This window comes from Siphateles boraxobius, unplaced genomic scaffold, assembly GCF_051911475.1.
Source record: "Siphateles boraxobius isolate OS27281-9 unplaced genomic scaffold, OSU_SipBor_1 66, whole genome shotgun sequence".
Lineage (NCBI taxonomy): Eukaryota > Metazoa > Chordata > Actinopteri > Cypriniformes > Leuciscidae > Siphateles > Siphateles boraxobius.
The window spans coordinates 14430843-14448133 of NW_027509193.1; the positions used below are offsets into that span (position 1 = coordinate 14430843).

At 36.9% G+C, this 17291-nt stretch overlaps 3 protein-coding genes across 4 annotated transcripts; all 3 read right to left on the reverse strand.

Annotated features, from left to right (window-relative positions):
• Positions 1-451: 451 nt before the first annotated feature.
• On the reverse strand, positions 452-5812 carry LOC143721729 (uncharacterized). Its single transcript, XM_077212457.1, has 13 exons — positions 5728-5812; positions 5499-5635; positions 5050-5161; positions 4855-4948; positions 4687-4741; positions 4431-4571; positions 4126-4286; positions 3616-3714; positions 3386-3531; positions 3103-3274; positions 2908-3020; positions 1148-1232; positions 452-1058 (listed from the first exon to the last, which is right to left on the reverse strand). The coding sequence occupies exons 2-13, from the start codon at positions 5614-5616 to the stop codon at positions 1002-1004; spliced, it is 1353 nt and encodes a 450-aa protein (XP_077068572.1). The 5' UTR covers positions 5617-5635; positions 5728-5812; the 3' UTR covers positions 452-1001.
• A 448-nt stretch (positions 5813-6260) lies between these two features.
• ypel3 (yippee-like 3) lies at positions 6261-9698 on the reverse strand. Its single transcript, XM_077212460.1, has 5 exons — positions 9348-9698; positions 7738-7856; positions 7596-7639; positions 7392-7500; positions 6261-7275 (listed from the first exon to the last, which is right to left on the reverse strand). The coding sequence occupies exons 2-5, from the start codon at positions 7852-7854 to the stop codon at positions 7186-7188; spliced, it is 360 nt and encodes a 119-aa protein (XP_077068575.1). The 5' UTR covers positions 7855-7856; positions 9348-9698; the 3' UTR covers positions 6261-7185.
• Positions 9699-10242: 544 nt separating this feature from the next.
• Positions 10243-17156, reverse strand: gdpd3a (glycerophosphodiester phosphodiesterase domain containing 3a). Of its 2 annotated transcripts, XM_077212458.1 has the most exons (11): positions 15003-17156; positions 14226-14403; positions 13472-13514; positions 12352-12487; positions 11998-12043; positions 11799-11917; positions 11535-11624; positions 11295-11428; positions 11152-11211; positions 11012-11063; positions 10243-10576 (listed from the first exon to the last, which is right to left on the reverse strand). In XM_077212458.1, the coding sequence occupies exons 2-11, from the start codon at positions 14362-14364 to the stop codon at positions 10448-10450; spliced, it is 948 nt and encodes a 315-aa protein (XP_077068573.1). In that variant the 5' UTR covers positions 14365-14403; positions 15003-17156; the 3' UTR covers positions 10243-10447. The 2 variants fall into 2 exon arrangements, with proteins under 2 accessions (XP_077068573.1, XP_077068574.1); XM_077212459.1 differs by lacking the exons at positions 14226-14403; positions 15003-17156 and adding an exon at positions 13608-13645.
• Between the last annotated feature and the right edge of the window lie 135 nt (positions 17157-17291).

Consider the following 17291-nt stretch of genomic DNA (forward strand, 5'->3'; position numbering starts at 1 on the left):
TTTCTTTATTCTCTTTTTCCATATAGAATATTTTTTTTACTATTTTAAGTGGGAACCGTTAAACTAAACAAATCTCCCTGATTAATTATTCTTAGGGCTGAGAAAATGTGGGGGTAAGTAGTGAATCTATAGACATTTCCATGATCAAATACTTCAAATTAAAATACTCGTAAAAGCCTGACTAAGAAAGTTTACTCCAGCAATTTGGGCTTAGGACAAGTATGGTCACATGATTTTGTTTTTTAGCATTAGATTCTTATTTCATATATAAAATATACAAATTATAGCAAAACAAAGAATCTGAAATATATATATATTTTTTACATCTGTAATGCACTAACACACTAATGCAACAGATTCCAGGGAGGATTTGGATGTTGACTTTGACCTCGTTAAGAATCTTTCAAGTCCTTGCTTTGCAAGTTCCTGCATGCCAATTAAAACCAATACACATATTTATTCTATTTTATTATAACAACAGCAATTAGTTGACACAAAAAATGTAAGAAACCACTGTATACAAAAGCCAGCTTCAATATTTCTATTAAAATTGACAATGATGTGAATAAATACCAGGAGTCATTTGAATCTCAAGCCATATATGAAGCGCTCCTTATTCTTCAGTCATTGTGGTAATTTACCATACAATACGGAGTATTGTATGGTACAAGGCTGAGAAGAGGAGGATGACTTTAAAAATGCTAATACACGACAATAGGATATTTCAGAGCATTAGGTCCAATCTCATAATGCGGCCCTTCAATTAACCTTTACAGTACAATTGTATTGCAATGAGATAAAAAAATAAAACATAGTATTGGTCCACAGCTCCATCATTATTTAATGCTGGAAGACAGAGCTTACAGGATTAATGTGTAACTAAGCGCTCGTAAAATAGCTTATCCGTGTCAACTACATACGAAGAATGATTAGATGCAGTTTAGTGGTACTGCTGGGTGCTGTGTTCTTCCCGTCCAGATCCATGAAGTATAGAATCCCTCTCAGTTCATGTCCTGATCACCCACACTCTGACGCAGGTACTCCTCATAAAGATTTTTCTGCAAAAACACACAAGCAAATCAATTGATGAGTCAGTCACCACTGTAGCCGTCTTTAGATGCGTCAACAATACAAATACACACTTTACCTTTTTGGTCTTGACCACTTCCTGGACATACTCCAGTTTTTCCTGAAGCTGTCTCTTTTGTTTCCCAGAGAGTGTTGGTTTAGTCCTAAGAGTGGAAAGAAGAGAAAAAGAACACAGACACAATAAAAGTACATGGTGATTAGAGGCATGCATTAGAATTGCATTAGATAGACAAAAAAAAAAGTAATACATTTTTATTCGTCATAAAATAACTATGAAAGAAATTTGATTTTTATTTATATTTTCCCCCACAACGTTGTTCACTAATCTTCCACTTTCCTGCAGTTCTAAAAAAATATAATAATTATTTAAAACATTTGCACCATATTCCAAGACATATGACTATATTACCCTCTGCTGCAAGTAATTAAATAAATGTATAAATAAATAGCTAGATTTCATTTTTTACCCCAACAAAATTCACTAAACTTCCACTCTGCTGCAGGCCTTTCAAAAAATATTTATTTTATATAAGCCCACAAAACCTCTGCCCTATATTCCAAGACTCACAAAATTAGTCATTCCCTCTTCTTCAGACAATTGCATATTTAAATTATTAAAAATATAAATGAATAGCTAGGAGGAAATTTGATAAATAAAAAAAACATTTAATACACTTCTACTCTGCTGAAGGGCTTAATAATAATAATATAAAACTTTTGCACCATATTCCAAGACTCACAAAATTATTCACTAATATTTCCCTCTGCTGCAGCTCTAAAAAACTATGTAATAATAAAACTGCATTTTGTAATTTTGGAGCTTGCACCACAGAAAAAGCCAAACTTAAGAATGAGAGTGAGTAAATTGCAATTTATCCCTTTAAACAACAAGTGTCTGCATGTATAAAGCCCCATTTGGGCGGTAATTGTTTCTCATGAGAACGCAAGGTATTTTCAACATTTACAGGGACTAGTCAGTGATTTTATTGCCGTCCAAATCCAGAATGTCAGTGTTTTTTCTCCCACCACCTGCGTAAAAATCCTCGGCCACATTACCTACCGTTTTTTGGCAAACACCAAGGTCATGTGGTAATTGAATTGCCGTCCGAATCGACATCTGAGTTTACAAAAGGAGATCAATTTAAAATTCACCATTTAACTCTGTTTCGACCACTGCGGAGCACCGTACGATATCGGTTGCGCTTCACTCTAATTTGTATGCATTCTAAATATGTATACTTCTATTACTGAAATAATGGGAATTATTTACAAGAACAATATTTCATCACCGCTCCACCTCAGTGAAAGGAGAGAAAAAAAAGAAAAGAAAAGCACAAACATTCGAAACGGCAATAAAATGTATTATATAGGCCTAGGCTACATTAAAAATAACCAAACAGCTTTATGTTTGCCTATTGTAAATAAGAGGCTGCATTAATTTATTTATGCTAATTTCCATATTTTTAAAATAACAGCCATAATTTTGAGATTAAAATTTCAGCATGTCTATCTTCATATTTTTAAACAGGAGATTTAATAGAATATTATTTTCCTATTATTTCATTAAATATGAATTTATTCATATTATTTCAAAACAAATGGCATTCTATTTACAGCAGACAATCATGCGACGGATCATGTGAGCAGCGCGTTCCCGGGTTCGTAGTATCACAAAACTCGCTCCTCCACCGTGAATAAATCGCCATCCGAATGCATGAGCTTTATCACTGAGGTGCCATGCAGGTTTATTTTTACAGATATATACATGAGAAACAATTACCATCCGAATAGGGCTTAAGTTTATAATGCTTTTTTCACCTGAAAGAGAAGCGTGCAAGGAGGAGAAAGATGAAGGACAACAGAACCAGTCCAGCACAACTGTACAGCTGCACTTCCACTGACAGGGAGTCAAACGCCTTCACTGCAGGAGCCTGAACACACAAACCCACACTTACATCAGTATCTACAGAGAATCACAAACACACGTTCACATGAATGCATATACATACTAACCACATATAGTGAGAGTGCCTCTGTGCCTTTATCACCCAGCATGAGCTCCAGTACTTCTCTGGAGAGGCTGCCAAGAACCAGGGCGACGAGCAGCAGCAGCGGCACAGTGAAACCCAGCATGCCCAACAAACAACCCTTAAAACGTGCTCGACGGTTCTCTATACTGCAGTGCCTATAGGGAGTAAAACACACAATTGCAACTGTAATAGTAGACATTTGCAATCTAATGAACATTATATCCATACAAATTGTATAGGCAAATGCCAATCTAAGGCGGCACTACCTGTCATTATCAAGTGTCTCAGTGATGGCCTCAGTGATGAGGTTACAGTCCTTCTCCAATGAGTTAAGCGTGTTCTGCACAGTCTGATTTATGGTCTTTTCTATAGTCCGACACACCTCCTCAATCTGATTGACACATCGGCTGGGCTGATGATGGAGACAGGTGAGGAAAGATACATTAATATTACAAAATAAGCGGTTGTCGCATAAAATGGCGAAGATTTATGATACCTTGTTAGGGTTGGGAACGTAGATGGTGGGCATGTCAAAGCCACACTTGTTAAGTCCTGGACGCTTGCAAAGCTCCTGCACAATCTGCATCATAACTCTCTGAAATAACCAACAACACAGCAATCAATGTGTCATCATCAAGCAGTCAAACAAAAACTATTTTCCTCAAAACAGTCACATGCACTACCTTATAAAAGTTTGGTGTCAGTAAGAATAAAAAAAAAAGAAATTAGCTTGTTTAGTAAGGACCTTTTAAATTGATGGAAATGATAGGAAAGACATTTATAATTCTACAAAAGATTTCTATTTCAAATAAACACTGTTTATTCTGTGTCTAGACCAGAATCTAGACTTTCAGCTTTGCAGTCACAGGAATACATTTTTTATTTATAAAAGATATTAATATTTTTAAATGCATTCAAATATATGAGCATTGGTGAGCAGAAGAGAATGACTTTGAACGGTAGTGTACATGCATAACAGTGAAGATAAACATGCATAGCAGTTTACTTGTCGATCAGACTCTCCTCCAGCCTCATCAGCTTTACTGAGATAAAAACGGAGACGGTCCCCTTGCTTCTCATTCAGTTTCTCTACAATGCTGAGTGTGCGCTTGCATAAAGCCTGTCCCATTGGGTCAAAGAAGACCAGGATCAGGTCACAGAGCTCACCTGATGTACACAGGTAGAATCATGATACAGAGACATATATTAGCATCATAAACATACATTTTAGAATGCTAAACATAGACCTGCAATAAAAACATTAAAACAATGTCAACTCCTAAACACACAAACAACTAAAGAAAAACACACCGAGCCACAGAATAGCTTGGTCCACATCAAAGGGGTACTTCATATCTCCATCCACCAGACCAGGGCTATCAACAAACGTCACCAAGCTGAAACGTTTCTGTCGTGAAGTGCAAATCTCAGTGCCGAGGTATTCTGACACCCCTGAAATTGAGAGAAAGTTGCATTTAAGACACAAATTCATACATATTTGCAATGTAAACCTAAATGCGTGTAGCGCTGCTTTTAATACACTTTCCAGCAAAATTCAACAACAAACCTTTAAAGTTTTGCAGTGGTTTGAAGTGCGGATAGAGATGGAGTGTTGCATTTCCCTAAAACCAAACAACAGTTCTTATACAATACAAGGTGAAATACATTTATATCAATAGTGCCCAAACCAAGTCCCACAAAACTTTCATGAAAAATGTATGAGGATCAAACTTACAGTGAGCGACTCCCTCTTTCGCCCACTGGTAACAAAGCTGAAGCCCTGTGTCTCTATAGCGACCCCTGTCCTTTGTATATGCTCCTCCACATACCTGCAAAAGCAATAAAAACATGGGTTACTGCTTGTGAGGCTTTCTCAGTCTCAAACACACTAATCTGTGTACATGGTTGTAATGCATGTATATTAGCCTACCAATTGATAAAGCTGCTCTTTCCAGCTGAGTGGTTCCCCATCAACATCACAGTTATCTTTTTTCGGGGAGGCAGCAAGGTTACCCCAACAGTTTGAGCGATTGTTATGAGTCCTACAGGACAAGGGAATTAGTGGTTAGACAAACTGGACTGGAAAAGAAAGTCACATTTATTTTTAATCCAGGTTCAGAGACTGAGTAAATTACAATTTCATTTTTTGGGTAAACTAACCTTTAATGTCAGAAGAAAGCTTTATTGAATTACAGGGTAATGAATGCAAACAGATCAAATGCTTTTGGCACTCTAAAGTGAATTACTGTCAAACCAACAGGCGTTTTAGCAATCCGGCTACCCTTAGCACCTCTCATCCTCGCCTGGAGACAGATCTAATTTATTAATACCTTACTAAACCAAATAAATGAATGATAATGTAGTCGTTTTTTCTCTAACCGCTATCCGTTTCGATGTACATCTGATGGCAGTCCCGTAAGATGCGCTCGTCGCAGGACACACTGCCAGATATGGAGTCAGCATTTGCAGCACTCCTGCTTTTGATTTTCCCGGACATAGTGAAGTAAAATTATGGGCTGTAATAAAGCAGCGTGTTTTAGCGTGTACAAAGTAAAATTGACTGGCAAAGTTGTACGAAATGTAAGAAATTACATAGAATTTTACTCACATCCAAATAAAGTTCAAATCGCCCCGGTCTGCTGGGTAACTGTGGCCACGTCACCGCGACTCACCGGTTTTCGCAGAGCATTATGGAGGTTGTAGTCTTTATTCCGTTTTGCTCGCGCTGTTTCTTATAATTAAGAACAAAGGCGATTTCTTGTTTCCGCCCTAGACTATTTATAAATCACGTCGTCTGTAGACCATTATGTAACGATTAATAATTTAGGAGTTGGCTTGTGAAGAATGCCATTAAATAATTTGAGAAACTTATTATTTTACAACAGTTGTATGAAGATGCCATGTTAATTTTATATTATATAATTGTATCATATAATACATATATATGATTTATATATATATATATGTGTGTGTGTGTGTGTGTAAATATGCAAGTAAACATGTTCCATTGTAAAAAGTCCATCATACTTGTGATCACTGCACACTACTTTTAATGCCCTGTAATGTTAAAAATGATACAATCTCCTAACCTAATTTCAATGGAGGTAAAAAATTATAAAGTTTAAAAAAACACAACAAAAGTTTTCATTTATACCCCATACTTTAATGTAAAGAATTCAGGTTAATATAATATACATTAATGGTTTAGCATTCAAAGAAATACTTTGCTATACAATCATAAACACATTTACATGGCATGTCTGCTCTAGCATGATCAGATCAATGTCTCTGTACATGCTCCTCAAATGTTGGATTATACTTACAACATTCTCATTGACAAAAATGCACGAAACAAGACGCACATAAAGATGAATTACATCTTATAAGCTGTAAGTGAAGTGTCTTAAGAATATCAGTCAACTGTGGACCATCTCTATTTTACAGCCAATAAGCCTGAAGCTCGCTCACACAAACACACTTATGAGCAGATGTTCATTTGTTGGGATTCCTCAGTGACTTTGATAAATTAAAAGATGAATTCAACCGAAATGACTGAATTTGGAGGCATGAATCATCCTTTATGCAAACTCTCTCTCACACACATATTGCACATAATCCTTTCTAAGCCACACACACACACACACACACACACACACACACACACACACACACAACACACACACACCAGATATAGTAAAATAATTTCACTCGCACTACCTCGTTCACAAAGACCTCGTTCTTTAAAGTAAAAATTAATTGAATAAAAAGTCATTGGATCTTGGCATTTCGATCACACTTTGCTTTAACTCATGAATTGCACTTAATAGGGAGAATTTGAGGGCTTATGTCAAAATCCCAACAAAAATCAATAATTTTTTTTAAACTCAATTTAAGTTGTTGATTAAGAATTGTAGCACAGTTTCTCCGAAGCCTGCCTTGCACACAAGCATACCTCCAAACACATAAAACACACACACAAACCAAATCCCCCAAAATATATATAAAAGAAAGCATATCTCATGCCATTGCAAGTGGTGACAGCAAGTTAAAGCAAAGGCTGAAGGCTTCAGTCCCAGCCATTATCCTTAATCATGTGAGATAATTCAATAATAAACTTCCCCTCCTTGTACTTCTGACTTAACTCAAATGCCTGCTCCTGTAGAGGAAGGGAGAAAGAGCACAAAAAACAGAAATTGTGATCAGACTGTAAGGTAATAAGTAATTTAAGCATGTGTCCTAGTTCATTTTCACTAAAACACAAGACATGCTTACATATTTCCAGCCCAGTGTGGTATGGCAGTTCTCACAGTAAATATCAGCCACAGCATGAAGACCGGTCAGCAGCAGCCTTTCCTCTGCTGGACCACAACCCACGTTCACCCTGAAATCACAAAATGGCAGTTAAACTAAATATTTCATCTATCAAGATGTGATTAATTTCTGAGATTTTATTTTTTCTCCAGAAGTGATACTCACACAGAATTGAACAGGTAGGCACGTCCTTGGCTGCCTTGAAATGACTGAAAATACACAAACATGCGAGTCTAACGCAAACAGCATCACAATTCACAAATCTAGCTGTAAATGTGCCACAAAAGTCACACAAAGTAACTCTCACCTTTGAAATGAGGTCATCATGGTTAGCCAGGTGTGCACGACAGTGGACGCAGCTGTAGCGACGGTGACAGGAGTCCAGATAGGCCTGGAAAGTTTTGGCCTTGGTCTGCTTCACCATGTCTTTGAAGAACACAAAAAAACAATGTCAGATCATACCTGCAAGAATTAAAAAATCCAGCTGCCCCATCTCATCTGAATCTAACCATGAAAACTCGAAGGCAAATGCTACAAAACATCTTTGACTGCCAAAACATTTCATGGCGAGGTTGCCAAATAGTCTTGCGTAGTTAGGAAGCATGGCATTGACATAAACCAGTAATGTTGTGAACATTAAAGCAGACTAAATGCTTTGAGATTGATTTTTTATGCATGGTGGATGTGACATTTACAGCAATTTTTTGTTTAGGGAATTGAAAAGGATTTTAACATCATCTCGTATCCTTATTCAGAAATATACCAGGAAAAAGGAAACATCCACATGACCTACTTTGCTTGGCTGCCATCACAGTAGTTACCCCATATATGGCCCGCCAGGCACGAGGGTAAACAGGAGTGAGAGGCAATGGATAACTATGGCATGCAGCATTAATACAGGTTTAGATGCAATTTTGTGTTATGAAATCTTTACAAAGTTACTAAATCTCCACAGACATGCTTATGATTTTAGTTTCGGTTTTTATGGACTTGACTGACTTAAGTGCTACAGCTTGGCCCACAATGCAGCTGGAAAATAACGATGCACGAATCGCGAAACGAATCGTTCATATGAGTCGGGTGCTTTCAACGATTTGGTTGAACCGGTGTACAAAACCGACTCCAAATAAACAGATAATATGTTAACAACATTCAGTGAATTTGCAGTTAGCCCTGAATTTGACTGATGGGGCAAAAAGTCATTTTGCAAATCGCAACGATATTACAAATAAAGCTCCCTGTAAACTAATTCACTTCACTTTGTTTCAATCAATAAATAACATTATACTGAATTGTGCACAAACTCTTATTTAAACGTAAGTTCAAATTGAACTCTTACTTAAATGTAAAATTATCATTCAAATTGTAAATGTAAAATAATTAGGTACAAAATAACATTTTATTAGATTAATCACCACTGCAAAAAAAAAAAAAAAGTCATATAAAGGCCAAATTCTAGCCTGGTTAAAACCAGACCCTCAGTCGTAACTGAGTTGCAGGGCAAATCTAAATTTGCCAGATGTTGGTCCGGGTTTTCCCAGGCTAGCCAAATTCAAAAGAAGCTGGTGAAACACGCGTCGGGATGGGGGACAACTCTATTTCGTAATAACGACACACTCAAAAGAGCCGAATCATTTTTATAAACGAACTGTTCGAAAGAACCGACACATTGAATTAATTCGGACTTCCAATCACTAATGTTACTGGAAAATCTCACTAACTCGCGCGGCTAGATGGCCGCTAAATTAACGTTTCAACATAACCTTATAAACATATTCAAGTAATATAGTCGCTTCTTAATTTCAGCATATTGTTCAGGTTCTCAACCCATGAGTGGAGCCGTTTTTCATTAGAACCTTTCTAACATGCTCGCTCCATTTGAAATGCTACGCAACGCAACAATAGAAAATGACCCACCTATATATGAATGATTTCTTCAAGACAAACGCTGTTCGCGGTATTGTCACCAGAAGAGAAGCGTGCTCAACTCAACAACATGAAGACCTGAGCATTCACTGAGCTCACTTTGAGCGCACTCAACCAAACAACCGTGCGGCACGCTGCGCTTTTCCTACAATTCCCTCCTTTGTGTCCCTTCTGTCGAACTGCTCTAATGGGCAAACCGTTTGGTATTAACTGAAAGCCTCGTAATTTCCAAAACTCAAACAAGCCACCGTGCAGAATATGTCGCAGCCGAATATAATCCGTAGATTTGTTTACTGTTTTTTGAGGAAGTGTCTTAATACGTCAAATGGCGCAAAACAAACCGACGTCGACCAATCAAAATCCAGAAAGAGACGTCCTGAATATAGGTCAGCCAATCAGATTTGCTCTTCCGTATGCTTGAAGTCACCTGAACTACAGTTCCGTTAACGTTTTAACCAGTCAAAACAACAAAGCCCTCGTGTTTTGATTATCTTTGTCTTATCGCTTTTTTGGAGGTGGCGATTTTTGTGTCCACTGGTTGTTCGATAATTAATGAGTCACGTAGACGATTTGAAAATAGCATGCATGAACCTCGGCCAATGTTTTGTAAGACATAAAATGTTTCTCTAAAAGCGAATGTATTTTTGGATGTAAATGAGATTTTACACTTGATAAAGGACAGGGCAGCCTTTGATGTCGACTGATTATATGTTGGTCACAGCTGGGTGGACTTCGCACGGGTCTCTCACAAAAGTCGAATAATGTTTGTTTGCAAACGTGGGCAGGGAGGCGCTAAACTGACACTGACTGACTGAAAAACATAAACATGCAATGGACATGGTGGGATAATAATGTAAGGACCAAAGAATACACTCTTAAACAGTTCAACTGTAGAATATATGAGTTCCATTTATTTTATGTGTTCATAGTCACACAATTATTGTCCCAAAAAGATCCCATGAACCACGTTTCATCTGTACACTGTCCTTTATGGTCAGTGTTGATAATGTAATAGAGGCATTAAAATAAACTTGGCTTGCAAACTGCATTTTTACAGTGTTTGACTAGATAAAGGTACACTGTGCATTTGATCATGTGGCTTGTTTGCACCTTCTAATACAGTTTGATAACAGGGTGGGATAGTCAGACATGACACCAGTTGCTCCTGCGGCAAATGCAGCCTCAATATCCTGTTCCGTATTGCAAACAAAGAGATGAATCTAAAGAGAAACAGAAAGAAAAACATGCCGTTTAATTTTGAAGCATGTAGGTGCTCACAATTTGAGACCAGTGGCAAATTGCAGAAACACAGCCACTGTTAAGACCGTCTTTAGAACTAAACTGACCAACTAGCAGTTAGTCTAGGGGTAATAAGTTTTACTTTTTTGATTCTAATTAGACCACTATACTTTTATGTAACTGACAAAAAAAAAAGTTAGGACAAGTCTTACTTTATATATATATATATATATATATATATATATATATATATATATATATATATATATATATATATATAAATGACTAGCTTGTAAGACTATAGTCTAAGCAGTTTATGCAACCAGACAGTTTCTCACCAAAAACACAAGTTACTCAATACACTATGCGGTTTCTTAATATTGCAAAACAGGACATGATATAGCATGGCCACAAACCTGAATTCCTCTGTCTCTGAGGTGCTTGAACATCCCCTTTCTCAATGTCAGTCTGCCACAAAAATATGTAGAGCACAGAAAACCATTTCAAACAAAATTACATTTGTAGGTTAATTTTGACACCACTACTAAGATGTTACCTTTCAATTAAAAAGATGACCAGACTGCTTCTCAAAATCCACATATCAGGGATATATTTTCTGTAGGAAAGAGCTCAGTGAATATAGATATGTGTGATTACCAAGTACATAACATAGTATGGAAATTGTTTGTGTATACAGACCTGTTGAAGATTTGTGGCAAGTAGAACTGCAGGAAACTTTCTCCGAGGGGAACAAATGGCAGAAGACCAATGTAGTACAGCAGGAGCAGCTGTAAACCTCGATTTACAGTGAACATATAGGGCATAGAGGAGTTCTGCCATTGACAAAAAAAGGAGACATAGATGTAGTGAAGAAAAAAAAGTATGTAGACTATTTATTACTGAAACAAAACAGGTAGAGTGGGACATAAATGCACGCACTGTTTTGCGACAATTTCTCATGATGGAGGAGTCAGCAGAGGCCCAAACTGAGATGCCTTCTCTGTTGTATTTTTTCACAAGATCAGAAATCTGAAAGAGACAGTGTATAAAACCGAATGTTATTGGGGAAAAAAGAAAATGGGGAGGTTTGGTAAATAGATGCAGTTAAATATGGCTGAAAGATTAGGGGGAAAAAATATATTAGGGGCCATAATGTGACTCAGGTATTGAAGTCCAAGTGGATAATGATGACCCCGCTCTTGCCTTCTCAATCAGCATGGTGTTATTTTCTTTCACTTCGATGTTCACAGCTTTATGAGGAAATTTGCAGAAAACATCCTCTAATAATGCAAAGTTTCTATCAGATCCAGTGCTGAAGTGGCCTGTACAAGGGGGATTAATAAGAGTATAATCATTATGCATTAATATTATGTTGGCAATTTCATTGGTAAAAAACACAAACCTGTCTTGAAGGTGACCTCAAGTGTCTCTTTATAAGGTGGCAACTCCTGAAAAGAAATATGAAAATAGAAAACAACTTAAAGGACAATTCTGGCCAAAAACGAACCTAGGGCTAAATAACACATGGGTACCGTGTCGACTGTTCTCTGGGATGCGTTTTCATGATAATCGAATGTACCCAGTTTTAACATTAGTTTTAGTTTAACCACAGATTAGCTTATAACGCTAGTGTATAATGGGTCATAGAATAAGTTAAAATAAAAATCGCTACTTAATACCACTAACAAGGCTCAAATTAGCCCCACACTAACACGGTAGCATAAATGAGGGTAGACCCTTAATGTTGACCTCTGACCTCCAGGTTTAAGGAGGACACAGTGACATCTTGCCCAGTCTGCCTCAGGAGGTTCTCATCATGTGACACAATCACATGACCATCTTTAGTCAAGTGACAGTCCAACTCCAGCATCTCTGTGCCCACTTCAACAGCACTGAGAGGCAAACAGAGAGGAATTTGAATCAACAGTCAGGGTAGATGTTTTCAGTGAATAATGACTTTATATTTTATTCTGTTCCTCACACAAAGTTATCATATGAATTTAGACCAGTTGATCTCACACATTTTGGCTCCAAGGCCCATCCTTTTATCCAAGATTCAATAATCGAAAGCCCTCGTATCTAAGCTGATATGTGCCTCTCTTACTTCTGTTTTAATAAAAGAAATAAACTCAAAATGATGCCAGTTTCATGTTGAACATACTTATTTGTAATGCATTTTTTTAGCATTTTATTTAAGATTATGCTGCTAATATAACTACATTTAAATAATTTTAAAGACGCATTTAATGAAAAAAATACAGTGAGAGAGGTTCAAAGATGGCCTTAGTCACGGTCTTGCGACCAAAGATAGCCTGCGATAATTTTCTGACAGTGTCAGAAATTTAGCATGTTCATCTCAGTGTGTTTGCTTCAAGTGCATTTTGCTTTTTAATGTTTTTACTTAATTTGTCGTTACATATTATGTAATTATAACATAATTACATAATTATATTATAATACTGTCATATTTTGTGCAGGCAATTAGTTTACTTCGCTGTAAATAGCAAAGACTGACAATATCACTGCATAATATATATGGTATTCCACCATGTTTCTTACTGAAACACACGCCCCAACTCGTAAAGATTGTAAATCCCGAGCTTCCCACTCGTATTTCCGACATTATGGCTGTTCATGTGCGTTCAACTCGTAAATACGATCTTTTACGACATGATATGAACGCACCATAATAATCCATGTTGTACAATGTGATTTGTAATGATCTTATATGGTATCAGAAATCAAACAGCCTAGCAGGCATAAAAGGATTTTGAAAAGACAAGCATTACAGTCATACAAATATAGGGACTTAAAAAAAAACTGATACTGATTTACTGTTCAGTCCGCAAGCTTTGAGGCATAGGCTTCCCACTCACTGTGTAAAGGCCTCCATAGTGTTCTCAATCCTTTCACCACAGCCTGAGGACAGAGAACAAACAAGAGGTCAGAAACTGTGGACCGAATCTCATACACACACAAACATGAACATTTCTCAAAGAGTTAATCACTCACTCAGTCACATATTAACTAGCACTTTATATACGAACCCATGAGGAAAACATTCACAAACGCTGTCACAAACACAGAATTATCGGTAACACTTTACAACAAAAAGTTTGATTTAGTTTACCCCGAAATGTTAATTAATGCATTAATTAACAAGCATGTAGCCTACTAATGTGTAGTTAAGATGGTATATTCATGCAGGAATTCATATGACTCATGTCGTAGTTAAGGTTAGTTCCTCATTAGTACATGTCTTAACTCATCATTAGTTCATAGTAAAGTAATTATTAATTCAGGTATTAGTAGGCTATTATCCATGTACTATTATTGTAAAGTGTTACGAATTATCTAATGCCATTCACTGAAAGTTTTATGAAATGTTCACAAGATTTATGTAACAACAGAAGTTTATAACTTATGACGGCTGTATGATAGGCCATCTATCCTTGAAGGAATTTGGCTGTGACATGCATAGAGCAACAATTTTGGTTCATTCTAACGATGATTCATTAGTCAACTGCAGTATTAATACATTTAATTAGGTTTAATGTTGCTTAAATCTTAAACGCGAAGGCAAGAATCCCAAGCCACTAGGTGGTTACTGACTCAGATCAGTTACTGTACCTCCCCTATGAGAGATGTGGGTGCTGTAGAAGGCTGTCTGCTTCCTCCTGTGCAGAATATGAGGGTTCTTCAGAAAGTACAGTGACGTGAGAGCGTAGCCCCCTACTGCCGGGAGCAGGTAGTACAGGCAGCTCGCCATAATTCCCACGGGAAAAGGAAAGATGATGTCTCGAGGGCTCTGAGTGAGTGAGAGCAGCAGATGAATGCAAAAAACAGAAATCTGATCTTTGAAGGAAAGCTTTATTTTATTTTGTTCAATCAAAATGTGAATACTCCACAATAATACAATTAAATAAATGTTATAATATGCAGATCGTGTTTCACTGACAGGGCTTAAATTAAGCCAGGATTATGCCTTAGTTCAAAATAGGATTTTATAATTGTGCCCTTTAAAACAAACATTACTCGTGTACATCTTGAGACAAAACAATAGCACTGACATATTTTAAGATCTGCAAGTTGCTCAAACATGCATTTTAGTCTGGGGCTAGCCTTAAGCCTTGTCAGTGAAACCAGGGTATTACTCAATAAAATGTCAAATAAATATTTTATGTATGTGTGTATATATATATATGAATATTAAACAATAATAACATTAAATAAATGTTATATTAAGTATTATATATAGGGCTCTTCAGAACAAGTGTAAAATAAATATTTTATTTTTTTATATATATATATATATATAAATACCAAAAACCATCTACTTTTTCTGTTTCTCCCATTAATGATGGACCCTTAATTATCCTAAAAAAATAAAAATAAAAAAAAACTTACCAGGACTATTTGCTCCTTCAACTCCTTAATTGAGATATCCTGGTGTATCTGATCCAAGAACCCGGCAACTCCCACAAGCACCTGTCTTCAATGCGTATGTCAATATGACTGTTCTTATCTTTTCTTTTTTTCCCTCGTTTCTCTCACTGCTACAGTTTACTAGTTTCTCAGCCCCTCCTGTTTCGAATTCCTTTACCTTGCGATACCTATCATATTACTTTGCAAGTAATGTTGCCCAATGTGCACCAAAGCAAAGCAAAACTACACAGCAATGTAAAGGTCCCTCCTTTTTTCCTCCATTCCTACTAATATCAATGCAACCGCAGCAGGGAAACAGACCTAAATATGAAATCTTTCTCTCTAGGTGTGTGTTTGCAGTAAATCAGTCAGTCATTTGTAGTTAGTTACAATATTTGTGACTCCTAATTCCCTCCTCCTTTTTTTGTGAATAAATGGGGTATGAGTGTTTTGGAAAACAGGAAAAAAGTTGGCACACCAAAGCTCCATTCCAAAAATGTAATAATGGTCTCTCACACAGGTGATGTTTCGAGCACGCTGCACTTCATCAGACAATTACAAATTTGAACCAACAAGCCTTTAGGTGATTAATTAAGGATCATGTAACCTATTATTTATTTTGTCAAGCGCCCAACTTGAGCATTTTTGTCAGTGATGTGCGTGCTTTTGTCCCGTTTTTGTTTAGTAGTAAACATGTACATGTCCTCACCACTGCAAATTAGGCCAGTTTTGAAGGGAGAAACAACAAAATGGGGATGAAAAGCACAAGGGGCTTCTGTCACTTCTGTATCATTGCAACAGTTGGTAGAAGGTAGTGGAGGACACGATTTGATGTTTGGTCAGTATTCATGTTTTCACACATTTCAGTGTTTAACAACGGCTTACGGTGGGATAAATGCAAACTCACAGTAATATACACACTGTTGGTTCTGCCAGTCAGCAGAACATTTTTGTTTTCTATTGTTCTGGTTTTGTATAGAATTGCTGAGTGACTGTTAATGAACAAATAAAGGGAGACAGAGACAGATGGGAAGTGAGGCCGAGATAGACACTAATAATCCACTCCTAATTTGTAATAGCATTGATTCATCTCAGTCTCATATAAAAATTGAAATGAATCAATGTATTAGGTCACAGTTTTGCATTTGAATCAGTGGTTCTAGAAAAGCACACCCTCAACCCAAACAGCTTGATCTAATTTGAAGAGCAGAATGCCTCGCAGCTGAATTCTTGAACCATGCTGGAACATGTTGTTGAAGCATAGGAGTGGTTCAACTGGACTGGCAACTCGGCATATGTGAAAGAAGAAAAAGGTAAAAGAGCTCCGAGAAAACAAGAACAATATTAGTGCACTCATTATACATAAAATATTTAATCATCAACTTCCAATAAAAGTTAACCTTTACTCAGTTTAAACTTGACATGCACATGATTCATGCTTTATTTTTCTATAAGGAAAATTAAGTAGCTTTTGATTGCTATGCCACTCCACAGAAAACCAGAAAAGTTCCTTCTTCCATCATGACTAAATATGGCCAATGGCAAATAACCGTGGTTTGTCAGATTGCAATTTATTCACAATACACTTTGGACCAGACCTTCTAGCTATTCCTTTTAAAATGGAAGGTAGGTCAAATGCATTGTTAAAGGGATAGTTCACCCAAAAATGAAAATTCTTTCAGTATTTACTCACCCTCATGTTGTTCCAACCCCGTAAGACCTTCGTTCATCTTCGCAACACGAATTAAGACATTTTTGATGAAATCTGAGAGCTGGATCACTCCTCCATACTAGTCCATAGGCTTCTTCAGGGATTGAAACTTGCCGGCCTCGAAAAGTTATTAAAGACATCGTTAAAATAGTCCAAGTGACTACAGTGGCTCAATCTTAAGTTTATCAAGCGACGAGAATACTTTTTGTGCGCAAAAACAAACAAAAATAACGACTTTATTTCAACTATTCATTTCCTTCTCTGTTGGCCTCTAGTCAGTTAACTTAGTGTAATAGCGTAGAGCTACGTCACACGTAGGCTCACTGTTGACCGACGCTGGTCATGTGTGTGATGCATGTTATGTACAACAACAGAAGCTCTACGCTTTTACACTAGTGAACTGACTCGAGGCCCACAGAGAAGGAAATGAATAGTTGAAATAAAGTCATTATTTTGCACACAAAAAGTATTCTCGTCGCTTGATAAACTTAAGATTGAGCCACTGTAGTCACTTGGACTATTTTAACGATGTCTTTAATAACTTTTCGAGGCCGGCAAGT